This window comes from Saccostrea cucullata, unplaced genomic scaffold (assembly GCF_032062105.1).
Source record: "Saccostrea cucullata isolate Sc308-1 unplaced genomic scaffold, CSIRO_AGI_Scuc_v1 ctg6672, whole genome shotgun sequence".
Taxonomy (NCBI): domain Eukaryota; kingdom Metazoa; phylum Mollusca; class Bivalvia; order Ostreida; family Ostreidae; genus Saccostrea; species Saccostrea cuccullata.
In genome coordinates this window covers 5,315-32,244 of record NW_026928691.1, presented here as the reverse complement: position 1 = coordinate 32,244, position 26,930 = coordinate 5,315, and the positions used below count along the sequence as shown (strand labels likewise).

The 26,930-nt window shown below is 32.1% G+C and overlaps 3 protein-coding genes across 3 annotated transcripts; 2 read left to right on the top strand and 1 right to left on the bottom strand.

The window, feature by feature from the left end:
* The first annotated feature begins 268 nt into the window (after positions 1-268).
* Positions 269-2,176, top strand: LOC134278455 (uncharacterized). Its single transcript, XM_062760772.1, has 2 exons — positions 269-329; positions 510-2,176. Exon 2 carries the CDS (start codon positions 521-523, stop codon positions 2,174-2,176), a length of 1,656 nt encoding a protein of 551 aa, XP_062616756.1. The 5' UTR covers positions 269-329; positions 510-520.
* Positions 2,177-5,431: 3,255 nt separating this feature from the next.
* Positions 5,432-13,732, top strand: LOC134278456 (uncharacterized). Its single transcript, XM_062760773.1, has 13 exons — positions 5,432-5,567; positions 7,328-7,396; positions 7,833-7,930; positions 8,060-8,161; positions 8,758-8,877; positions 9,060-9,362; positions 9,540-9,660; positions 10,588-10,792; positions 10,917-11,776; positions 11,899-12,022; positions 12,957-13,145; positions 13,420-13,474; positions 13,695-13,732. The coding sequence occupies exons 1-13, from the start codon at positions 5,500-5,502 to the stop codon at positions 13,730-13,732; spliced, it is 2,352 nt and encodes a 783-aa protein (XP_062616757.1). The 5' UTR covers positions 5,432-5,499.
* Positions 13,733-21,977: 8,245 nt separating this feature from the next.
* LOC134278457 (fibroblast growth factor receptor 3-like) lies at positions 21,978-25,297 on the bottom strand. The gene is made up of 8 exons (XM_062760774.1): positions 25,149-25,297; positions 24,608-24,800; positions 24,404-24,520; positions 23,764-23,918; positions 23,273-23,383; positions 22,616-22,730; positions 22,436-22,529; positions 21,978-22,178 (listed from the first exon to the last, which is right to left on the bottom strand). The coding sequence occupies exons 1-8, from the start codon at positions 25,284-25,286 to the stop codon at positions 22,019-22,021; spliced, it is 1,083 nt and encodes a 360-aa protein (XP_062616758.1). The 5' UTR covers positions 25,287-25,297; the 3' UTR covers positions 21,978-22,018.
* Positions 25,298-26,930: the final 1,633 nt, after the last annotated feature.

Sequence of the window (26,930 nt, the reverse complement as noted above, 5' to 3'; positions counted from 1 at the left end):
TCTTAAAATTATATTCATTAGTTAGAATCCCCAAAAGCATATTTAATCCCTTTGAAATACAGATGCTTCAAAAATTTAAATTTGAGGTTTAGATTTTTCTTTTATCAAATTACTGAGTGTCAGGTCAGAAATACCCCTCACATTGGTTGAAATAAAATATCTTTTCCTTAAACCTGTCATCAAAAGGTATTCGTATTGAAATCAGTAGCTTATTCAACTTGATAAGTATGAACGACCATTATTAACGTAACAGGAAGTATGAACAAACCGAAAGTTCAACGTATACATGAAAACATTATCGAGAGAGTGAATACGCCAATGTGTCACAGGTAGGTACATTGTAAATGAATTTGAAGTTTCTGATTGATTTATAGATCTGAGAAATTTTTACTACAATAAATTCAGAACCAATTTAAAATGTTCCATTATGGTTATTATGGATGGTTATAATAAATTTATTAATTGGGATTATAATGGTGATTTTTATTAGGCTATCATTCTTTTCACAGTGGGTCTGGAAATGGCCTCTCCAACTTCCCTGTTTCAAGACGTAATAACGTGTGACCTCTGTGACAACCCTACCCAGAAATTCTGTAACGATTGCCAAGAAAATTTATGTTTGGACTGTGTCAGTAAACATGTCGAGAAATATTCTTCCCTCACACATAATATTGTTTCTTACAAGAACAAAGAGATACAAATGGTGTTTCCTGAATGTGAAGTCCATCCAAACCAACGGTGCGAGGCCTATTGTCAATCATGTGATGTCCCAGTATGCATTAAATGTTTCCTTAGCAATCACAAAGGCCATGATGCAGTCGAATTATCTAACGTTGTAGCGAATAAAAAGGAAATAATCAAAAAAGAAACTAAGAAACTTGAAACTGTTATTATTCCAAAGTTCCAAGAGAGTGAGGTGAATATCAGAAGCAAGGCCTCTAAATGCAGTGCTAAATTTGATGAGATAGAGCGAGAAACTACAAAACAAAGACAATTTTGGCACAATGAAGTTGACGATTTTTTCGACAAACTTGACCCTTTAATCAAATCTAAAAAAGTAGAGTATATGACTATTCTAGAAACACATCAAAGAGAGCTTACATCTTTGATCCCGAAAATGAAGAAAGCAGTTGAAAAAAACAAACAAATATTGAAAACCAACAGAGTATCTGAAGTTACCGACTACAAATCCAAAACAGAATATCTAAATATTTGTACTGATTGCCCTGTTGATATAAGAATTCCTTTTCTGAAAACAAACACGGTCATGGGGAAGGAACTCAGTGTAGAGCTTGGAGAATATAGGGCTACACTGACGCAGGTATTACATTCTGGTTTAACTGATGAATTTTACTTTTCTTTGAGAGAGCTACTAGACAAGCCAAGAGTTATTACAACAACTTATACTGGAATTAAACCACTTTGGAGAGTAGTATGTGTAGGGGCAGATGAAGCTTGGATATCTGGAGAAGACCCAAACATAAGACGTGTGGACATACATGGGTCCATTAAAGATAGCATCGAGACGACATGTACAGAGTTCCCTGATGACATTGTAGTAACTAGACAGGGATATCTGATGTACGGTGATGCTAAAAATAGATCTTTAAACATTGTTAGAGACGGGAAAGCAGAAGTAATGGCCACTATATCTAAAGACTGGACACCAAGAGGACTGTGCCGTACAAGATCAGGAGGCATTCTCATAAATCTGCATAATGGAAAACAAAACAAAATCGTCCACTATCTAGAAAATAAAGTGAAAGAAGAAATATTTAAAGATAACAATGGGAAAGATATTTTTAAAAATGGCGACGATATGCTGCTTTTGACAGAGAACAACAATGGGGACATTTGTGTCTCTGATCTTTATGCTAACACAGTGATAGTATTAGACAATGCAAGAATAATCCGATTTCAATATGACGGTACACCTGCTAAGAAGGAGAAGCCTTTTGTCCCTACCAAAACTGTGACGGACTCCATGAGTCATATAATAATTGCCGATTATAACAATAACTGTCTACATATACTTGATGAGAACGGACAGTTCCAGAGATGTGTGGACAATTGTGGACTAGATAAGCCCTGTGGATTGAGTATTGACAGTAAGGGCAGGTTGTGGGCAGGGATGGCTTATTCAGGAGAAGTGAAAGTCATTCAATACATGGAATAAACAGTAAATATGATTTTAGATATTAAAATGTTTTGATCGAATTTGTTTTGTTCTAATCTCATTCTGAATCTTAATATTACTCATTTAGTGACATCATTATATATAAATGAAGGATTTCTAGTTTAGACTTTTACTTCGCACTCAGTGAAGGAACGGTATCGGGCTGAAACGACCATGATACGAGATTCCCCTTTTTAGGCGTCATCCGTTTAGAAGACCTGTGATTTTCACGTCTAGTGTCCGGCTACATAGAACGTTGCTATTGAGATTTACACCTGAGATACATAGTGCCGGAAGTCATTCTTGCCTCACGATGGGGACGATAAATTGATCTGTCGAATATCCGGCTGAAGCAGTTATTGGGGTGTTTAAATTCAGAGTTGGGATCAGTTGCCATGGAGGAGTGAGCATTCCCTGCCGACCAGTTTAAACAACTGTTACTCCGAACAATTGTCACATTAAAAAATTACGGAAAAATCCGTAGACAATTCGGTTTGTCAATAATGATCTAACAATTAGTATAATAAACGCCATACAACAGTTTACTGAATGATAAATTATATTTAAGTTCAGCTTTCATTTCTTGAATTAAAAACCCGTCTGACAACATTGAGCTTGTTTATTGCCAAATAACACAAAACATGTTTGTTTCAAAAATATGTCATTTATTATGAAATGACAACATACAATATAATACATAAAACTGAATAAAAAAGACTGGGAGACAATGTAACCTAAAAACACAATTCCTGAGAAAAAATATAAAACAATTATGCAATAACAATTGGTCTCCCAGTATGTGACTATTACATAACATATATAATTTGGCAAAATAGGTGGCCTCCAAAATATGGCATTATACATATGAATTGGCTCAAAAGTCCATTCTTTGGCTTACATAGGATATGACTAACAATATAATATACATATAAAAGGAATTAATTACAATGAAAACATACACATGAGTTTGAGGTGGCCTAATGTACAGTTAAAGTCTGTTTGGGGATGGAGGTGGGTAATCCAAAAAATATTTCAGCAAATGTTTGGCCGTCTTATCTTTACAATAGCAGTAGATATAATGATGCTAGTTCTTTTATCTCAAAAGGGTAAAATTACCGGGGGGTCCCCACGGGTTTACAGATAAAGAGGCACAAAGTGGGGAAATACAAATTAACATGTAATACATGAAACTTAACTTAAAATAATTTTACTAGCATAAAATATCATTTAAGTTCAGCTTTCATTTCTTGAATTAAACACCCGTCTGACAACATTGAGCTTGTTTATTGCCAAATAACACAAGACATGTTTGTTCCAAAAATATGTCATTTATTATGAAATGACTACATATAATATAATACATAAAACTGAATAAAAAAGACTGGGAGACAATGTAACCTTAAAACACAATTCCTGAGAAAAATTATAAAACAATTATGCAATAACAATTGGTCTCCCAGTTTGTATTTCGGTGACAGAGTAATTGTATCAAGCATAGAAATTGCAAAATGATGACTTTAAATGAAACTGTTGATATTGTGGTTATATCACCCCGTTTCTCAAGAATTTACCTCGTTTTAGAAATTGTTCGTTCGTAGAGAATGTCACTAATAGTTAAAAAATTGATTTAGATTTATTATGGGGAATGGTTATATACAGAGTTGAACAATCGTTTTGATTGTGATTTTTTCATTTTGACAAAATTTGTTAGAATGAACAATACAATATATGAAAAATTGCCAAACTGTTTGTTGTTTGTAATGCTTTGTCGTGATGTTGTGAAAAAAGCTTACATCATGGTTTATACGAGGGGTGTTAGAAAAGTTTTATTGTGAGCGTGCTATTTCTGCGAAACCGTTCAAACTTTCCAGATAAAATCTTAACCTATTTTCCAATAAACATACAAAAATTTGGTACTCTCCGGTGATCATTGAAAAATATACAGCTTTTTTATTTTAATAAAACTTGCTTCACGGAGCATGCTACAATTTGGCACGTTTACATCACAAAGACTCTGTATTAAAAATTAAAATTGCACAATTGTAGCGCAAAGAAATTTATGATATTTTACCTGTCGCTAAGGTATTCATGAAACGTCATTGGGAGAAATTTTGAATTAAATTGGAGGGTATATGACTATGTTATAGCCATTTAAAAATGATCAACGCGTAAAAACACAGCCAAAAATCGGAACGTCATTGTGTGTCATGGAGCACTGCACTACGTAAAAATTATGTGTGCAGACAAGAAAATGTCTAAAAAGAGATTAAAATGTTAAAGATGCTGCCGGGAATATCCTACACATACAAAAGACAAGAGTTTTCAAAAGTGTGTTGCTTTATAAGAATGGAAGGATTAACATTTTTCAATGATTAACTCCATCGATACTCCAATACCCTCGTATCGCATGGACGTTGTGCCTATATGGTTTTGCATAGTTTCCATACCTCATCGATTAACTGCATAAATTTTGATCTTAATAATATTCGAATCAGTACAAAAGACATTATAGTAGAAAAGTAACATGTCTTGATATAGATATTCAATTTTAAACTAGAAAAAAGATAAGAAAAATCTGAAGAAATGTGAAAGATTTTTAGAACTACGACAAAGCTTAACGGGTTGAAATCTGGTTGTCACGTCGCCTTACGTCAAGTGATTGCTCCGTGAATCCCATGACCTCATATAAAAATTCGTTGTAAATTTTTAAGATTTTATTAAATGGACCTGATTTTTTACATACTAATAAACGCAATATAGATAATTATTCAGACACAGGACATACTTCACAGTACACAATAGATTTTCCGTAATTCAATGTGTCCGCGAACTTTTCTAACAACCCTCGTATATGTTTAACTATTCATCTTATCAATGTTGAACCTAGAGATATGTTTTTAATTTGCGTGTTTGAAATGCGATTTTACTATTTTTATACAGTTGTAGAAAAGTGATAAAATGATAAAAACGATACACTAGTTTGTAAATCTTTCAGCTAGACTACAAGTATCGAAAAGAAGAGTTTGTTGTAATTCTAATCACTCTATTATGTTTTTATTCACAATTAAGGAACACATTCTAAATGAATGAACGATTGAATGAAAGACTGTTATGCGAGTTAATAAATTCATACATATAAAAGTTGAGACATGTCCATTTGTTTATTGTTTACATTGTTACAAGCGCTGCGGTGATTAAAGCGTTTACGTAACCACCTCCAGTACACCAGCGACACCTGACGTCAAAAATACGACGAATTCATATTCCCAGAAAATCTGGTGTGAGGAAGATATTGCAAGAGGTTAAAGACTGTTGTATCAATCATGAAGAAAGACATTGTTGTATTTATTTGTGCCTTGTCATTAATTGGATTAGCTGCAGCATGGGCAGGGTAAATAGTCTTAATTAATATTTATATAACGTTCCCAATGTCATAAGCATTGAATACATGAATATGCAATTTTTTCATTTCCTAATATTTATAAGTACTTAGGGAACGTTTGGTTAGAATTTTAATTTCTACATATGATACTGTACCTTTCATAAAAAAAGAAAAGCTGCATCTTATAACACTGCACTGCTGATAACAGCAGTTAAATCTGATTTTGATATTTTAATTTGAGCAACATGGGGAAAACCTTATCATGGCTGCTGTTGACGTAGTGGAAGCATATTAAATGCCAGATGTATAGAGTCAATGCGTTGAAATAAAAGTCCTTACATCAGAAATGTTATATAATTCACACAACTGTTTAATCATAGGAGAAAGATTAACATTCTTGAACACATTTGAAGTTTTGAAAAAGTTGGAATTGAAATCAAGTAAACATGGTAAAATATATAATTTTACAGCTAAATTCTTAATCAAAGTTTAATTCCCAGTTTACTTCATTTTTATTAATAATTCCTTCTTTTATTTTCTATCTAAAACACTAGAATCATTAGAAGATGAAATTATATTTCCTTTATTAATTCAGATTCAAAATAAAATCCCAAATACTTAATTGGCAGAATTTCACGACTTGATTCCGACATGATAATGTTTACTCATAGGGCTAAAGTGTAATAGTTCTCTAATACATGTTTGTTGTTCACTTCTTTGAACTGAGTCGGTGGAATTCGTCTGTAAGGTAAGTTAACGGGCACTTCAACAGTCAATAGGATGTTGTGTTTCATTGTATCTGTAAAGTCAGTATATATATCTAAATCCGATTGCAAAAATACATCTTGATATTTGTAGAATTATTTTTCTATGTTCCATTTTTCTTGGTCTGTCGAATCTTTGCTGTTCAAATTAACAGAAATACAGAGATTTGGGTCACAGGAATCAGAACGTCTTGATAACAATCACATATTGGCAATAATATTCTAAGAGGATGTATTGCAGAGTACAGTTTTGCAAAATCCATGCAGATTTCTATTTTCCTGATCACAAACGCGGAATGCTGACTTCAACTTTAATTTGAATTGTTGGATATTTCAGACACTTTTTCATAATAATTTCCATGTTTTGAAAAAAAAATGTCTTTACACTGTATTCCCGGGATATTATGTTTACGTTTTCTGGTCATTGTATCTTCTGGATCTTTAACTATAAAGATACCGCGTTCTTTTTTCTTATGCATTCAACGTCAGCTTCTATATATCCAATAAAAAGAATATAAATTCCATATGCTGCTTTTAAACTAATTTCATTTCATTCCTAATGTTTTTGCACATCGCTTCAATGTTATTTCTATAAAAACTTTCCGTTATTGTTGTCACCATGTATCCAGTGTCTAACATACAGTTGATTTCTATTCCAAACAGTTTCATGTTGACTGTAGGGCTCGAACCAAGAATACGATTGACACAGTAAGAGTCCTATTCAAGATATAGCCATATAAAAAATTCTATGTGGGTTTTTAATTTGATAACTGTGAACAACGAAATAAAGAATATTTAATCCACCACGAATATTTCTGTTTTTAGAGTGTATTTCAAAAACTTTTTGTAAAAAAAATTTAAAGATAAATTCAAATTGTACCTGAAACATACGTAGGTGTAACCTCAAACACGTAAACATTAGACTGGGAAATTATAATGGGTTGATATTTATGATTTTAGGTATTTTTCTTTTTTAAATAAATCTTTTTTATTTTATCATTTTAGAAACCTATGCTATCGAACTAGACGGAAGTGTCGCTGGGTCTGGGGATGTAGATACAGTACCTGGCAGGGGTAATTTTATTGTGTGTGTCTCTGTATGGGAGGGTGAGAGAGTGTGGTTGTGAATACTATATCATACGGTCTGCATGTGTTAAAGTATTTTTTAACTCGTTATATTATCGAATACCGGTATGTCTCATTATAAAATGTCCAAGTATTAAGTATATTCTTTTCAATAATATCCTTTGTCTTGAATTTTAAATTAAGAAATAAAGAAAATAATTAAGAAATATTTTTCTGCTTCTTCACGAACTTGTGCATTTATGAATCAATGTAAAACTCTTTCGAAAATAAACTAGTTGAAATTTTTATTTTGCTTTAAGGTTAAATTCCTACATATCATCAGTGACTTTTAATTACACCTGTATCTGATTTATTGGTAGAAATTTATCAGTGTTTAAGTATTCTTTCAAAACAAACAATTAATTTTTATACATTATTACATCAGATGTTGTGCCTGGGGCTGGATAAGCGAGGAATACACAGATAGGGAACCTTACTGTTGTGCTGGGTGGAGACATAACGGGGACCAAAACTGTAATAAAGGCACGTATTGGAAAGTCTATTCTATTCTTATTCCATACGAAATTCAACCAATGTTTTCCTAATATATGATATCAAAGGTCGTAAGAATAATTAACAGACTAACTTGAAAAATCATTTTTTAATTCTCAGCAATTTGTCCTTATGATTGCGGAGGAAGCTTGAGGGGAAAATGTGAGACCCCCGGCAAATGCAAATGTAACCCAGGATATGTAGGAGAGTATTGTCTTTCAGGTAAGGGGCACGGAGTTAAATACCTCTACGTTTATTCGGTAACTTGATAATTATAAAATCAAAGTACCTGTGCTAGAGCACCCCATTTCTGTCGTTTGAATCTGGGATACCTTCTACACGCATTTGCATTATTACATCTTTAGTTTATTTCATTTGGGGACGGAAGCTAATTTTAACCTATGTTATACGACGTAACTTTGGGCAGTTACTGCTTTATTCACAGTTTATAAAAAAGCGTAAACTCTCCCAAATCATGTTATATCGTATAATTTAGGTTAAAATAAGCTTCATTCCTTATAACTTATAAATAATTTCAGTGCAGACAATAAGACAATTTTTTACTCTAAAAATGGTTTCAATTGAGTACATGTATATTTTAAAAGTAACGTTTAGCATAGTAATATGTTTTTGAAGTATCTCATTGTGACGTAGGCAACTTATGTTATACGATATAGATAAAATCTTTTATCCAATCAAATCACGTGTTACAACTAAAATTAAATTATTGTCCAATAAAAAAGCTTTATAATTGATCAATTACAGTGTGTCTTTCTGGGCATAATCATTAAACGCTGACAGCAGTAAATTTTTTTCAGTCGGCACATGCTCTCACTTACGACCTTGTTTTCCTGGATACTGCAGGGGAGATAACACCTGCCAGTGCTTGAATAATTTCTTCCCACAAAACTCAAAAGGGATAGGAAACTGCTTGAATTGTGAGTACAAAGAATTATTCCTACAGTCATGAATTTATAGTTGTACTTCTGGCGTTTAATACAAGTAGACAATCTTTAAAAATCTCGAGATGATTGAATAATATTCATATACACTACTGTATCAAAATGTTATAATCTTTATCAAAATTATCTTTCTGTTTGTTATCATTTTTTACATATAGTTCCCAGCAGTCCCGACCACTACTACCCAGCAATTGAGCAGAGTACGATAGACTTTGGCTATTACAGCCAGACGAAAAACATGCTTATGTTCAACATGACAGTTGATTCAGCCATGAGCAATGGGAATAAGGAAGTCTTTTGGACTAATCGTAGGGACATCAATATCATGAATTTCACTTTTCAATCCATTTTTAGCTCCGATACTTTGAATCTACCTGGAAAGCCTGGTTATGTGACTCAATACAAGTTCGGAATCGTAGAAGCAGACATTAATGTTGAACATACAGATTTTAGTGGTCGAGGTAAAGACGTGTTAATTTTTCAATCATACTAAAGATAACAGACTGTCTAAGAATTTTAACTTTAAGAATTCTAATAAAAATCATGATCATTAAAAAAATGAAGTCGTCCCATTATAAGCTGTAGATATCCTACATATTCAGGCAAAATGTAATTGCTGAGTTTTAATTTATTGTTAGTAAAGTACAACACAACTTTGCCTTGTGATGGAGTTAGCAGAGACAGTCCAATACATGACATCCTTGTTCAGTGCAGACAGCGTATCACTCCCTTTGATGTACGTTTCGACTCTGGTGATACGTAAGTTGAAATAAATAAATTCACTGTCTTAATTTTTTAGCCCTTTTCTTTAAATCAATAATAATCTCAAAACTAACCTACGCCATTTAGAGGAACTGTAGAGACGACGAATAGTTCCCAAGTTGTTAAGTACAGTAGACAAAGCAAAACGTGAACAAGGCAAAAAACAGACCTCTAGAAATACGTGGGGCGGTAGATCAAGCTTTTGGGCTAAAAAAAACTTCGATGATCTTACTATTGATCTCACTTTCATTTTTCCACTATTGATTTCCTTACATACCATTGAGACGAAAATCAAAAGTAAGTTTGTCTAAGTCTCATGGCCCCAGGGCCAGGTGCGGATGAGGATTATGCATCTAAGATGACCAAAGTCGTACCAATCGTGAGCCCTATGTATAAACAGGTAGACGGAGTACAATTCAAAAACAGTATGAAAAAATATAACTCTAAAGATGTAATAATGCTCGAAACATCAATTGCATCAATTAAAAACCATCCAATGATAAGTTATATTTTCACATAAGTTCATTGTTAAAATGACCGTAGAATATGCTGGTTTGCTATAATGTTGAGTTATACCGGTTTATGAATCATTGCTTCTCTTGTTTATAAAGCTTATTCTGTCAAAAAGCATGTGAAACAGTGTAAAATTGGAATGTATGAAATTCATCCCCTTAATCAATCCTTAAATCAATTTAAAAAGTTTGTATTGATTACTAATATTTAGAGAGGGCGAGAAAGCATAAAAGTTCATAAAAACTTCATATCTTGGAAGTCAAGGGAAATGACTACTTTAAATGTTCTGTCTATTCTTTGCATTAGCAGTATGCTTTTAAGCTTTCTATCCAGGAAAAAAAATAGAAAAAATAGCAAATTCGTGTAGATCTACAACAATTAAATGATCGTGATTTCCTACTTTTTCTCAAGATATGCTGTCCAATATCGTGCAAAGAATGGAGGATATCGTACTCTATATTATAATGAAGGGACACAATATTTCAAAGGTCATGAAGTTAACAAAATGATAGATGTCAAGTTTGACAGAGAAAATCCCTATCACTGTACTGAAAGGAATAACTGTAGTATTAATACACCATCATATATGCTCAAGGTTGCTGATGATGTCACAAAGGTAAATCATATATAATCTAATATTTAATATTTATGCAAAGTTACTCGTGAAAATTACAGCACATTTTCTGAAGATTAGAAATAGTAAAAGCAGAAAGCACTTATTAAATATTGTTTTATAACAGACCGCTGTCCAGTTTACTTGGAATGGATGGAGGGACGACTTGTCAAAGGTTGCTCGATACGCTCTAGAGGTTTTCAAGCTGGAACCAGATGGATTAGGCGACCTTAAAGAGCCATACACAGATACAGTAGATAATCCAGTACCTCTAAACATTACTGAATTCAACGAAACCTCTTCTGGGGTCCATTCATTTTCCTATAGACCAGACAAACCAGGTGTTTATTCTTGGATTTTGGAAGTAAATGACAAAGCCAATAACTCGGTGTATGTTCGGCGTATTGTTATCTATGATCCAGACTCAAGTGTGACAACAGACAGCTCCAACAGATTGTATGCGACCTCTGGAAATCCGAATGCATCCTTTAACTGGCAAACTCATAATCCTTTGACAGTAAGAATCACTTGGAAAAATCACTTTATAAATTATTTACATGAAAATGGAAAGTTTTTAAATCGTGTCAAGCGCTTTCCTAATTCTCTATATGACGGTGGATATCGTAATGGCTATAAAAATATTTCAGAAAAATATGATGACTACAGTGGTGAGAGAACAATAAATCATATACTTAATGAACGCGGGATTGTTAAATACGACGTGGCTTATTACAATGGAAAAGACCAACAAATTGCACCTTCATATCAAATTCGAAATCTTAAATTCAATGAAACTGAACGGACAATCGATTTAGACACAGCGTTAGAAGATGGCAGATCATTAAGTGTTTGGGTTAAAGCGCATGATGTACTTGGTAACACAAACGAAGAGCGCCTTGTTCTACATTACGATTCATCCAAACCTTCAGTGCATTCACAAACATTGGAAAGAAATGTAGGGACAGATAAAATGGATTATAGAAGCAGGCAAGAATTAAGAAATGATACGTTTTGAAATTTTTAAAAAATAAGACTTTTGAGGTGATTTTAATTATCAATTTATTAATATTATTTCCTCAAGAATGCAAGAGATTTACTTTCTTTTTAAGAATACATGTAATTGGTGCCACGGATCCTCATAGTGGAGTTAAGAACATCAAATATCGATTCATTGAAAAGAGTTCAGGAAAGATAATAAATAATAAGGAATATGAATATGAAAATCCAAAAAGAGTAAGTTTTTTGTGATTCATTGCTCAAAAAAAAACTAAAACTGCATCATATTTAATTATTTAAATTTTAGCAATTTTACATCATATTCTGGGGTGAGGATCTAGAGGATGTTCATTTATATGTTTAAAATAAACGTAAATCCCTTGCACTAATTGCTTTCTTTACAAAAAATAAAAAGAAATTACTTATAACTTTGTTTTAATGATTTAATGGACCTGAATTTGACAAATGAAGATAAAAAGACAGATGGCATTGATGATGAGTTTTACGGACATTTACCTCACGTTTTGGAATAAGATTAAGAAAGAGGACAAACGTATTTTATTCAAATCGCAGATTCTAGGGCATAGTGTTTTTTTCTTGTGCTTTTAACAAATTTTTAATATTTACCTAAGCCTTACGTTTGATTTACTTTGATAGAATTTTACCAAATTCAACTTTGATATTAATGTTGAATGAGTAACCGTAGGGCAATAATAAAGAATGTTTCTGGTAATGCAACCAAAAACGTTCCTCACTTTTTGATATGCAAAAAGAAACTCATTAAAATTTCATACCAAATTATACTCAAAATTTTATCGGTAGTAAATTATGGGGAGTAAACATGAATGGAATTAGTTATAACGTCAGATCTCATATCATTAAAAAACAATTGCCAAAGAACTTGAAACTTACTAGCAAATGTATCAAAGTACATGACAGGTTATCAACTTTGGAGGGTGTCCTAATTTAAAGATTACCTGTAACTTTTACCATTGTTTTGAAAGTATATATTCTTGAGAGAACAGTGTTTCCCTAGTTTCCCTGTTTTTCCTGGTGTACCCACAATTTTAATCTCTTAATCTTTGGAGTCACTTGAAATTGAGAAACTTTGATTTAAGCAATGGACTGCATGCGGGGGCATCAGTTTTCACAAACATTCTGTTTCTTAAAGGACTCAATCTACTGCAACTTATATCCCTGTGACGAACATTTACCGACTGGTGAGTCATACAGCAGGACTATTGACTTTGACTTTGAGAACTGTTATGCCATGAATGTGAGTGACGTTTCTAACGAGGTAGTAAGAATGGAGATGGATTTTTATAATTCAGCAGGGCTCTACGTTACTCAACATATAGAGGTAACTTTCATTTTTATCTTTGTTACCAACTGTATTATTAAAATTATCTGCGTACATTTTAAAGCTAAAGCAATGCTTTTTAATGTACAATCAAATATGGACTTGAACTACTGCATTGTAAACTTTGTTTTCAAATCTTCAGCACAGTTTCACAACACCTAATAAAATAACAATGGGAATTTTTTTAAAGTGGTTAAAAGAACACTAAATTACAACATTGCAGCAACTTTTAGAATAGTGATTAATATTGAAAAAAAATCTTATATTTTTCCAGATAGCCAATCTCACATTACTTAAAGGTGTCAATGACTGTAAGTACAGGGAAACAAGTAAGGAAAATATTAAAATTTTATATTGATTCCAATAAATATATTTTTTTAATTTTAAGCTGATTTAAAAAAAACAGTTTAAATTACAGCATTGTAGCAACTTTTAATAAAGTGGCTACTATTGAAATAACCATTTTAATTTTTTTTTATAACTATCCGGCATACATTTGACAATTAGTATAAGACACACATAAGGTATAAACAAAATGATATTTCTCAGCCAATACAACAGAAGAAAAGATGTTTGCAAAATCATAATTTATCACATTGATTTTATCATGATTTTAATAATATCTTAAGAAACCCCATTAGAAGTGAAGTTTCAGAATTCAAATTTACAACAAGTAAGTAATAAAAAAGGATTATTATACCTCTATTGATAATACTGGAATTTGATTGGCCGGTAAGAAAACTTTAAAACACAAGAATGACTCCAAATGGTACATTTACAGCAACATCAGTGAAAATCATGTGGAACCAGGCACCGAGTTGTTATAAGCAATGAGGGCATCGATTTTACCTATAAATCAAAAATTCCTTTTCTTAATTAAACGCATAAAATAAAATTATTCATAAATTGTTTTTAAAATTGTGCATGGATGTTTTGCATTACCATAATAAAAATTTGACAGTCATAAACGGTTTAAACAAAATGTTTCATTTTAGCTAATAGCAAGGATGAAAAGTTGAATTCTGTGTTAATTTCGAGTACAGAAAGAGTAATCGTTAGTTATAACAATGTATGTTATCACAATATAATTCTAGTAAATCATGATGGAAAAACTTACACGACTTGCAGAAGTCGATGTAAACAACTTCACTACATTGTAGCTCCGGTTGTATAACGTTATATGGTTTTCAATTTATATCGGTATAATAAAGAAACCCTATTAGAAGTGAAGTTTCAGAATTCAAATTTACAACAAGTAAGTAATAAAAAAGGACTACTGCAAAAACAAATGGTTATTTGCAATTTGTATATAACTGAATTTGTATGCAAAAAATTCGAAGAAATATATGATTAATTTTTGCCTAGTAACATGTTCAATTTCCACTGTATAAAATTTTTGCATAGTGATTCTTTGCTATGCATGTCGCAATCTACCGAAGTATGCCTTTACTATATATCTCAATTTCTCTTCCGCTTTTACTTTCATGTAATCAAAGGCAATAAAATGCAAGTAAATGGGTGAGATTGACTCCATTTTAAACTATAAATTATTTTTGATGGGGGTAATATTACCAGTCTATATATTTTTAAATTATACTGTGTGATTATTTAGCGCCGTTTGGCGGTAAATGGCACTCTAAATTTTTATCCGGTGAAAGTTAAATTAATAATCAATCCTTGTTTCCTTCAATGGACTGTTGCTTAAGTAAAAACACCTAATCCATCAAAAATGACAAAGTTAAATATCCTTGGACAGCACTGACTAATTAAAATTAAACTACTGCAAATTGAAAACTGACCAAATAAAACAAACCCTATATCTATATCTGCCTCTTCCTCTGCCCAGAAATTTTCGATTACATTTATATATACTAGTATATATAAAGAAGGTTTATCACGAAGATCAACGACCTTAAATAGGTCACTTGTCTAACTTACTCAGCGACTGCTCACAAATAGCAACGGGTATCTGTACTATAAATAAATACCATATTAAACAATCTAACATAGGATGGTTAATGAAATAATTAAGACTAATCACAGATAATTAAAATAAATAATAGCGTAACACGACTTTACACTTCCTCATGATTTGCATTACAGGTACTGACTGCCTTTATGGCAATATATGTATTTCGCGCATATTAGACGGGCAAGGCCAGTCTAATCATTTGCCCTGGTTTGAATATCGTTTGCTACTATAGAGTTATATCAGTCTTCATCAAAGAATGATCTTAAGCTGCAATCATTATAAAGGGAGACAGATTGGACAACAGACGATTGTCAATATGTAGGTCGTTCTGTTGACAATTTAACTGCAAACTTTGGATCTGGAATCACCCGCGTCTGAAAAGGGGCGACATATTAAAAAATGATCAATTCTACTTTGTCCATAAAGTGTTTTGTGGAAAAGACAGAGAAAGAATCTTTATATCTGAACAAAGAAATGATATACACGTATTTTTAGGGTCAAGATCTAGTAAATGAAAGATGCCTAGAGATTAATCAAATGTGAGAAAGAAATTCCTTTAATAATGCTTTATCTTGGCCAAAAAGGTGTTTGGGGTCATAATTTTTAGGTAAACAAGATGAAAAAGCATATTTTTAACAGTCATTTTCAATAAAAATTAATTAGTTTTTTTTCATATTCGACAAAGGAAATATATCAAGATTGCCTACAGTCTCTCAGAAAACGCTAATGTGTATGTTAATAGCCTTTTCTTTTAAATGACATCAAATTTTATATAGGTATTGAACTTACTTTTCATATGATTTCAAATTGAATGCCTTGAAAATATCCTATTTTCTATATAATTCTACATGAATCTGTAAAGTACATAAAAAGAAAGTTGAAATTGATTATGACGCCCTAATAAATTTAGCACCACAACATCAGTTTAAAGTCATTTACTAGAACTTGACCTTAAATCATTTCAAATCTATTAAAGCAACATTTATGCATACGAACCCTGATTTTCATGTAAAGTTTGTGTGCTTTTGGTAAAAGCGGAGAGAAGAGGTGGATATCATGGACAAAACATGATTTCTAAAATATGTGTGTGTTTGTTTGGGGTTATGTTGTCCAAAAATTGTAACCAGCGAACATTTGCAATGGACAAGGAGCACGCGGCAGTGTGACCGTTCAATAGGAAAAGTCCATGTTATTTAATCCGCCTATGATGTTTTTTGAGGTCCAGTGTTTGCTCTACTTCCTATTCATGTTGTTTAATTTTACCTCACACTGAATATATCTTGACGGGTAACATTTTCTCTTGCTTAATCAAACATCAAGTAATGACATATTGTAACCGTTTCAGGATCAATAGGTTTTGTTTTATTTTGTCAAAAAATTTACATAAAATATTACTTTTTGCAATAGTTTTAGAACCGGAGAAACAAACAAGTAACGTTGGAGCAGTGGCGGGAGGCGTTGTCGGTAAGTGTTTCTTGTTCGTTTTGTTCTTGTTGTTTAAGTAAAAATTTCTCTATCATATTTTTGTTTATGCCGATGACATGCTATGCTTGTATACGGGTTGGAACAGGAGCATTAAGGGTTTTTAGCAGCCTTCCTTTTTCCTTGAGAGAAGATGTACATGATACAGTGTTTATAGTTTGAAAATTGAGTTATAGTCCCCAAACGTTTTGGTTTTGTTGATTTACCACAAAACCATCCCTTCAACAACTTTCAATATGATTCCGACGCGTATGACTAGAGCTTGTTCTTTTTCAACTTTGATGTCATTTTTTTTTATATGTTTATACAAATTCAATATGTATTAACTTCATATTATTAAGATTTTCATGTATCATCTTTTTCGGTAATTTTGGTTAATGTCAAGTTGATATCACGGATATTGCATGTGATACTTTGAAGTTGTAGTTTGTTTCATTATGAAGTTTATTTTTCTTAAAAAAAAGAAAAACAAATACATATTAAATGTATTTAACATAATATTTACTGAATCATTTGCAGGTGGTATTTTGTTAATAGTTCTCGCAGCTTTGTTGATTATATTCATACTGGTAAGAAGAGGAAAAATGAAAAACCCAATGGAGCGACTGCAAAGTCTGTGTACGAAATCCGACAAAAACATGGACAACGAATTGACTAACACTGAGTAATGACAGAAAAAAACCTGCTTTTCAAAGAAATATCTCAACCTTGGGAACACCTTTAACAATATTTCATTTGTCAAAAGATATAAAGTGTCTAAAAAATTTCCCGGTAGTTTTAATTTTTATATTTTATTCTCTGTACCCTATTCAATGAGTAATCACTTTATTTGCAAGGTAATTTTGAATTTCATGACATATTCAAAAAGTACAAAGTTATATTTGTTTTCTTTACATGTTATTAATTTGTGTTTATTTATTACACATTCAAGTTGATATGTTAAAAAAAAGAATGCTTGTTCGAAATATATGATAGAAAAGGTGTAAATGAAACGGTATAACTTTTATTTCTTAAAGCAAAAAAGTGTATTATAATCTATTTCACATTTGAAACAATCCATTCATTATCTTTAATTTATTTATAAATCAATGGAAATAACATTTTTGATGAAGGTAATAATTCAAATATATGTGTTTCCAATCCAAGAGTTTTAATGCCTGTTACGAATTTCAACACTAAAATAATTTTTGTTTCTTTTTCATAGTGTAGTTTCTAAAAAGTCATAAAACGATGTCGAACATCTGATAGAGGAAATCGTCCAAACTTTAGAAATCCGTTCTGAGCTTCAGCTTCTGCTTACCGGAAACATTGACGGCGATGACTATTACTATACACTCAAGGGGGACTTTATGATAACCGTAAACCATAAAAATCATCATTGAAAAATATATCATTTCTTTATTCGCCAAAAAGAGGAGAAACAGTCAAAAACTGAATATGTATAAAATGTGTTTCATATAGGTATGTAGTAATATGTATCAATACGCTCACCTAGAAGGAAGATTGTTCTTGGGAACCAATGTTTGTGGATTTCATAAGTCACTCTTACCCCCCCCCCCCAAAATATACATATCATTGAACATTTATTTTGTTAATATATTGATTGATTGAATCTACCATATTACATAGCCATAAACAGGCAAAGTTTTTTTTATTGTCCCAGAATATTGACCCTCAAGAATTAAAAGAATTCCACAATATTAATGACATAATCATTATAATGTTTTTTTTTGTCAATGCCAAGAAAAATATGTTAGCCAGAAACCATACCTGTATCTTTTAAAGTCTATTTTATTGTTCAAAAATGTGTCAAAAATGTGTTCTGAAATTTAAAAAGCTCCACCTTTTCCGAAAACTTCCCTTTTTTACACAATGGCAATCATGTCTTACTTTATTCGAACCTCAATTTCTCAGCTATTTCGAAAGTTTGAAGGTTCACATTTTGCAAAATTGATGTTATAACTTTTTGTCAACAATTCAGTGTTGAATATGATATGCAAGTCAATCAAGCTAAGTTTGATTCAAACTACCTCTATCCGATTTCTAAACTTTATTAAAATCCTCACAAATGCTTTATCAAGCCCTTATCTTAACTCCCGAAAAATATAGCCTGCCGTAATGGAGAGAGCGTCAAACGTGCTGTGTTACAGCGTATATTATAAGTAGTGTAAATCAGATGTGGATCCTCAAAATTTCAAAGGAACTTTTTAAAACATTAAAATCACAAGTTTTTCAAAAGTTTAAATCATCTAAACTTACAATGTACGATGTTGTTTCACTCTATTCAACAAATCCTCAAAATAACTTTAAATATACACTTTTCCGTATTATAGACAACTGCTTCGGAATTTAGAAATTTAGAAATCTTCACAATATTGTTACTTAGTTAAAATCACTCTTAGTGAACACACAAGTTACTTCGAAGATGACATTCAAAAGATGCTGGAGTGCCTCATTGAAAATATTTATGTTGGAAATTTGATGGGCACTAATTGTGCTCCTTTATAAGCTGACCAATTTTTTTTATTATTCCTATGAAGCAAGATTTATTTAAAAACTTCTATAGAAGAAGAAGATACCGCTTTCTGTGACCTTCAAATCGACATAAAGATAAAGACATATCGACAAGGATTTAAAATTTATCAAATATCAATGATTCCAGTGGACTAAAAGCGGAATAAACCAAACCATAGAGTCTGTTACATCTGTTTTTTATTAAGATGCTTTATTGACTATAGACGCTAAGGGGACTAACATGTAAAGCGCATAACAAACGAGATGACTTCAGCGTCTTCAACGTCAAACTTCCTTATTAATGTATTAATATTCAACTATCATTTTCTTATGTTTTTATGTCTTCCAACATATTCACTACTCAAGCACTTGTTCTCATTAGATCAATTATTCAAAATAAGGCATGCTACTCACTGAAAAAAATTATGTTACATGGATTTTGACATCGTCGAATAAAGTTGGCCTTTCGTTACTTCTTTTCTCGTTATATTAAAACTGTTAACAAACATAACCTATGATTGGATCGTTTTTTTTGCTGACTTGTTTGATACTCATATTAGTTTTTTTTTACTGAATATGAGTACGGTATGCCCCGTCTTTCTGTAAATACATAGACCTAAAGGAGATTAAGTGGTCAACAGGAATACTTATTTCACCTTGGCACCTGAATCCACCTCTGTCATTTACAGAGGCCCGTGTTTTATGCCCTGTTCATATATTATAAGCATATTTGTCTTATATATGTATTTTGAGACCTCTAGCTGATTTCATTCAGATTAAGCATAAAACAATCATGCAAGTAACCTGATAACTTATCAGGAACCAAAAATGAGAATCTTTTCCGGACATTTACATTTTTATTTGATCTTTGATTAAAAATTCACTAATTGATACAAAGTGAGAAGTATGTAGCTCTTTCACATATATAGCCAATACCTTAATGCATATATATATATATATATATATATATATATATATATATATATATATATATATATATATATATATATATATATATATATATTTAATAGAATACTTATGTATTTATCTCGAACAACACGATCGACATACGTTTGAAAATATTGAAAATTCACCAATTACAAGTATTTATGAAAAAAATCATTTTAGAACTTTTGTTTAAAGAATCTTGAAATTCATCAATTTATATACTAAGTATAATGCATGTATTTTAAAGAATAATATCAGTAACATACAAAAACATGAGAAAAAAAAAACAAAGCTCGTTTGATCCGTTGGCTTAGATGAGTTGGAGATATGCTGAACAACAAATATAGCATAAAAAGTACATTGTATCTAAATGTAAGACAGAAAAAACCTAGCTTAACTCTCTTCAAATCAATTAATGAAATGTATTTATAATTGCAATGAAATAGAGAGAGAGAGAGAGAGAGAGAGAGAGAGAGAGAGAGAGAGAGAGAGAGAGAGAGAGAGAGAGACACAAGTTAAGGTTCTATATTAATTAAGACTGAACACAGATCAAACGAACAAATGTGGATAAATACTGAAAGGAAAAAGAAACGCAGAGAAGCATAAATTTCGAAAAAAAATTGACCGCATGACCGAAAATTATGAAAATTGGTCAGATGAGAAATTCACTTACTTTGCTCCAAAATCAGTATTCAGAATTACTCGACCGTAAAATGTATGACGTCACGTAGGGAAAAGACTAAAAAGCAAAAAACACGTGCAATTTGATGACGACGATTTTGTCAACAAATTTTATTGCACCATTTGATGCACCTGAGGTATACACATTGTTTTTCAATATTTAAAGACGATATGTATTTCTTGCAATCTTGGTACAGTTTACGAAAGTTCCATGGGATCTGGTTTTCGAATTGCCTTTAATTAATGAAAAAGGCAACAGCTGGTAAATAAGCAGTTTCTTGTAAATTTCCCCCATAAAACTTGTTACCCGCTGTCAAATGGGTTTCAATCAACCTTGACGATGACGTTAATGCGAAACAAAGTTATGTTACGAGCGGATTATTCGTCCTGCCGTATCTTAAATCGCCACCTTACTACCACAAAAACCGCCTTTTAAACAGTAGACTATACTAACCATTACATTCACTCGAAAAATGAAAGAAAACAATTCAGCAATTTGTTTTTTTTAGCCGATCAACTTACTGTGGTGTTCCTCACACAGGTGCATGCTTGTGTCGTATGACGTATCTTATTTTTGACGTGGCTACACATGCCCAATATACATGTAGCCAGGGTTTGAAAGATAAACACTCTGATGAATTCCATGCAAAGGAGAAATAAGGCTCATGACAGATGCTCGGTAGAGACAATGAAGCTAATGAGAGTTTTCAATTTTCCCTTTTGGGGGGTATCGAAATATGAGCTTCAATAACTCATGAATTATTTGACAAAATCAGATGGGATTTCGGTTATATCTTTCTGAAATATGAATTTAAAAGTCAGATAGGAATACTGAAAAAAATTAAAAGAAAAATAAATTTAATTCACCTCAAAAGTTTAACCTGCGTATGTTTTTCCTTTCAGTATGTATCTCTACTGTGAATATAATAATTCATTTATACATCAATGTCTATTTACATCTGGTCTTGTTCCATAAAAATGTTATTTGTAAATGTTCCAATGTATGTATGAAATATAATTATATATGGATATATATTCGATGGCAACAAATATTAAAAAAATTACAACTGGTCATAAAATTTTATTTTGACCAATGTCCAACATAGTTTTATTTACATATATAGTCATGTATCTCACTTCTGATCACAACTCGCTATGTGATCTTATTGATTTCTATGCTATATAGAAAGCTTAATTGTTTAACAAAAAAGGATTCGTTTTTTACTATCAATCCAGTAAATGAATAATTAATGGATTTTAAATGATATATATTTGTTCATCGTTTTCGGTTGTCGTAAACTCCTCCTTGAGTGTAGTAATAATCATCGCCGTCGATGTTTCCGGTGAACAGAGTTTGAATTTCATCATGGATTTCTTCAAAGTTTGGACGCTTTCCACTCTCATATTGCCAACATTTTTTCATGATTTTGTAGAAACTATAGCATGTTAAGTAAAATAAAATATTTTAGTGTCAACATTCGTAACAGAAATTAAAATTCAGATTAGGAAACTATAAAATATATTGGGATAAACACCTTCATCAAAAATATAATTTCCATTGGTTTCTCAATGAATTAAAAATCATGAATGAGTTATTCAAAATGTGAAAAAACCAATTATAAACCATTTCTTTTTTTATCATTCATTAAAGAATACGCTAGCAATCTATTAAATAATTAAATAAATATCATACACATCATCGGAGTGTTCTGGTTTCTTCAGTCGTTCGCCTCGTTTTAATTTAGATTCCAGTTCGTTACTCCTTATTCCCTCATACGGGGATTCGCCTTAAAAAATCATAAATTTAAATCTTTACTTGACGTTGAAATTTATTTTATTTTGAATTTCTTTTTAATGTGAGGAAAAAATTTACCCATAGAGAATATTTCCCAGAGAAGCACACCATAAGACCAAACATCACTCTTTTCCGTGGCGTATTTTGTGGTTTTTATACACTCCGGTGCCATCCATTTAATAGGAATTCTCTCCTGAAGAGTGTAAATTGAAACTGTTTTATTTGATCATTTATAATAGGATATGACAGTATTAATTATAATTATTAACATGGAAAATCAAAAGAAGATTTATTTCAATCTAAACCTTATCGTTTCTAGCACATATTGAAAATGCAAAGGTAACATTTATGATCTTTTAAGCAGCAAAATGTTAACATCCTGAATACAAGGATGATTCAAATACAAGGAATTCAATTTTTTAAAGTCCATTTTAAACTTAAGTCTGTTTTCAAATCAAAAGAGTAAGTAAAGATTCAGAGGCGCAAGTACGTATAATCTGAACAGAATATCCACGATGCTTCTGTTTTATTTCAAAAACATTTACTAAAGCAGTAATGAGGGAAAAATGAAATGCTAGTAATTTAAGCGTTTGTTTAAAAATGCCATACGTTGAGTCTTGACAAAATATTTCGTTTTAGTAAAAATGATTCTTAAAGATGCGATCATCCCTTTAGGATTTTGTATAAAACGAAGATAAAAAAAAAAATCAGTTTTTGTATTTTGAAGTTTCATACGTTTTTGGAATCGCCATCATTATCCCGAGGCTCTGGACCAAATCCTGTGATTTTTGTTTCCAGCAGGAACGTCAGCAAAATGTTTCTGGCCGCGAGACGTCTGTGTACAACCTAAACATTAAATAAACGAGAGGCAATGAATGGGCAAAGATTAAGAAGTAGCCTATAATGAAATACTTGGAGATAATATACAGCATTCAACGTAAAAGGCAACTTAAATAATACAAAATCAGGAGCAGCGCAAATACAGACCTCTAAAATATTAGAGCAGGAATCCCATACATAACATACAAAAGTGTAAAGTTTATTCATTAGCGTATAATATAATATTTAGGGTTTTTATATTCAGAAAATTGACATTTCATTTCAGATACATAATAAATAAATGTCATCGTTAAGACAATGCATAAAATCAGTTTTGTCAAGTTACATTTTCCTAGTTCAACTAAACTGTTATTGCCCTCTCCTTTTTGAATTAAATAAAAACAAACCCCTTGAGAAGCTAGGTAGTTCATTCCTTTACAAATTCCACAGCCAAATCGGAACAGTTTCTCGTGCATGTCGTCGTTAACTCTATGTTTATTAGTCTTTAGATAGTCTTTCAAGGGCCCATTTTCACAGTACTCCAGTATCATAAATCTACCAACTATTAAACAAACAAACAAGTAATATAAAACAAATCATCACAGAACAAAACATAGTGGTGAAAATTAAATGTTATGATTCGGTATGATGTATATTTGATATTTACTTAACACCATCTTTGGAAAATTGTTTTTTTGCTGACGAAATAGGGTCGGACGCAAAATTTTTTCAATATTCCAGGACACTATATGCTATTTTTTTCCTCCTATCTCGACAACAAATATGTTAACTTTCTTAAGAAAAAGAATTTTCCTCACGTACCAATAGACCCAGCAGTCATTTTTCCATGTGTCCGTTTTACCACGTCCTAACCCACCAACAAATTTTATAAGACGGGAAACGGCAAGCAAATATTGGTTTAAAGATGGTCTAAGACGGTTAATTTTGTACTGCATGTATGTTTATACCAACACATAATCTGTATCCTAGTGCATGTCGGATTAGACAGGTTTCACTGTATGTTTGAGAACTTTATTTTATACTTACGGACGTCGTCATCAACGACTCCTATAAACTTCAGAACATTGGGATGTTCTCCAATCTTCATCGCATAGAAATTAACCTTAGCATGCATGGTCTCAATATCCGCTTGAGTTGGATTTTCTAAAAAATTAAAATTAAATTTTTATCAAAACTGAGATATCAGTTTTGGCTACATCTTATTTCGAACATCCCCATTCAAAATCGAACCTTTTAATGTTTTAGCTACGACAGTTGTTGAGGAATTATCTCTGCAATACTTGGCCTTGTAGATAATGGCGAATTTTCCTCTGGCAATCTCCTCCTCGAATGTAATTCTCGATCGGACAATCTGATACCTTAGAGGGGTCTCATTTTCAGCGTAGTACACGTCGTCGTCAAACTCCTGAGAGTAGGCACGATTCTGAAAATCAATACTCTAAAGTCAATTTCATCATTATCTTCTCAAGGCAAAAGTTTTCCTTATATGCTAAATATATTATATCAATTCTACTTTGAGTTTTTTGTAGGCTCTTTTATTTGATAAGTTTAAAAAGTTTTGAAAATGGAAAATTTCTTTTTGGATACTTCTATTTTCATGAAAATTTCCGCCTTGTTTTATTTTTGCCCTTTTCGCTTAAATTGTGAGAGGTTTGGTATTTGTATTTAATTGGTTTAAATAAAATTGGTTTAATATATGCTTCTGTAATATTTATCAATGTACATATTTATCATTACTTATTCAAATGTATTAGATAAAATTGCAACATACGTTATAGCTCTTCGGAACGCCAGTATTATTCAGTCTTTTCTCAACGTTTGACAGATCGTTGTCAATGTATTTGTTAGACTTCGTGGAAAGGCTTTGCAGTCGCTCTATTGGGTTTTTCATTTTCCCTCTTCTTACCATAATGAATATAAACACTACTATGATGATTAATGCTAAAACACCGCCTGCAAATGAATAGGTAAATATTTTATTTAAAAAAAATAAGTCGATATGATGATCATCAGAAGACTAGTTACAGGTTAAACTTGATGCTGTCATGAGACAGTAATACCCGCACTAAGGTGTTTGCCTCCAAATACACACTCCTACATATTAGACTTTCCAAGGAAAAAGTCAATAATTCTATAATTTACACAGAACATGTATTTGTCAAATTGAGTATGAAATTCTCAGACCCTGTGACCATGTGTCCTATGACTCAGAACCTCTTATATGTATTTTACATGCTTAATTCATTACCAGTTTGAAAAAACAGAATTTAACTAATGATGTAAATTAGATTTTGAAAAATGTTTTGCTCATAATAGGAACTTTTAAAATGTACTAATGCCCCCCCCCCTCCCCCGACACCACAAACACACGACACGTACGTTTTTTTTTAATAGGCTAGATGGAAAAGTTTTGTTAAAACATCGTTTGCTTTGAATTAATTTAAAATTTGTTCTTGTACTATGCATGTTTACATAAAAACACCTTTTGGAGAATTTTTACATCACATTGGGTTGCGTCACTCATTATCATATTTTTAGATTAAGCACCACTTGGCACACCTCGGCCGATTCCCACTTCATCTGAAAAGGCGACAGAATCAGCCAAAGTTTACCAAATGGGATTGCTCTTGCTGCAGTGTGGTGTTTATTGAAATTATTCATTTTGTGTTATAATTGGATGATATTTCGTGAAGTTGACAGGACCTATGACAGTTGGTAAGTACAAGTTTAAGTATAGACTGAGGTAAAAAAAAACCGAAATGCGAATGATTAGGTTAAAGTTCAGAAAGAGTCAAAGATCATCGCATGTCACAGTGTGAAGTTATCTCCCGTTGTCGATATGACATTAACTGGTGCAGATCCAGAATTTTTTCGGGAAGGGGGAAGGGGGTTCACACCTCCGTCAAAAAAAATCCAGCCCAGAATTTCCTGACAAGCAAAGAAAAAAAACCTGAAAACAAATATACAAAATAAAAACAATGATAGTGGGGTCGTTGAGTCAATGTTTTCTAAGGGGGAGGATGTCCAAAGTCAAATTTATTTGCTTCAGAATATAGTCTTATTTAACATAGGCGTCAGAACCGGGGGGGGGGGGGGGGGGCTAGGGGTGCTTAGCCCCTCCCCCCACTTTTTTTCCAAAGATAGACTTAGTATAGACATTGAACAATGCTGTGTAGGTTTAGCCCCCCCCCACTTTCCACAGACACGTTGCAGTATAGGTTTAAAATGGAAAAAGTGGTGGTGTTTTGAAAAAAAAATTCGGTACTGATTTCGTGTTTGGACATTTCTCTTTTTTGGCTTGTCAGGTTTTTTTTAATGTCTAAAATAAAAATTTCTTAGACTTAGCTCCCCCACTCTCAATTTGCTTCCAACGCCAATGTTAAAACAACAAAGCAAATTCCGGGGGGGGGGGGGGGGGGGAGGATATAATCTCCCTAGCCACTCCCTGTCCCTGAAATTACAATCGATTCTGTGGCTCCAAAATAGTAGATTTTTTTTTTCATTTGACTAGATACATATTTTGTTTCTTGTGTTTAAATTGTTTCTTGTGTTT

Coding starts and splice junctions, on each gene's coding strand:
- LOC134278455 (XM_062760772.1), top strand. CDS start 521: ATGGCCTCTCCAACTTCCCTGTTTCAAGACGTAATAACGTGTGACCTC.
- LOC134278456 (XM_062760773.1), top strand. CDS start 5,500: ATGAAGAAAGACATTGTTGTATTTATTTGTGCCTTGTCATTAATTGGA. Junction 7,931..8,059: donor GGACCAAAACTGTAATAAAG/GCACGTATTGGA, acceptor TTTAATTCTCAG/CAATTTGTCCTTATGATTGC. Junction 10,793..10,916: donor TTGCTGATGATGTCACAAAG/GTAAATCATATA, acceptor GTTTTATAACAG/ACCGCTGTCCAGTTTACTTG.
- LOC134278457 (XM_062760774.1), bottom strand. CDS start 25,286: ATGGTAAGAAGAGGGAAAATGAAAAACCCAATAGAGCGACTGCAAAGC. Junction 24,801..25,148: donor GCGTTCCGAAGAGCTATAAC/GTATGTTGCAAT, acceptor ATTGATTTTCAG/AATCGTGCCTACTCTCAGGA. Junction 22,530..22,615: donor CTGGGAAATATTCTCTATGG/GTAAATTTTTTC, acceptor TGATTTTTTAAG/GCGAATCCCCGTATGAGGGA.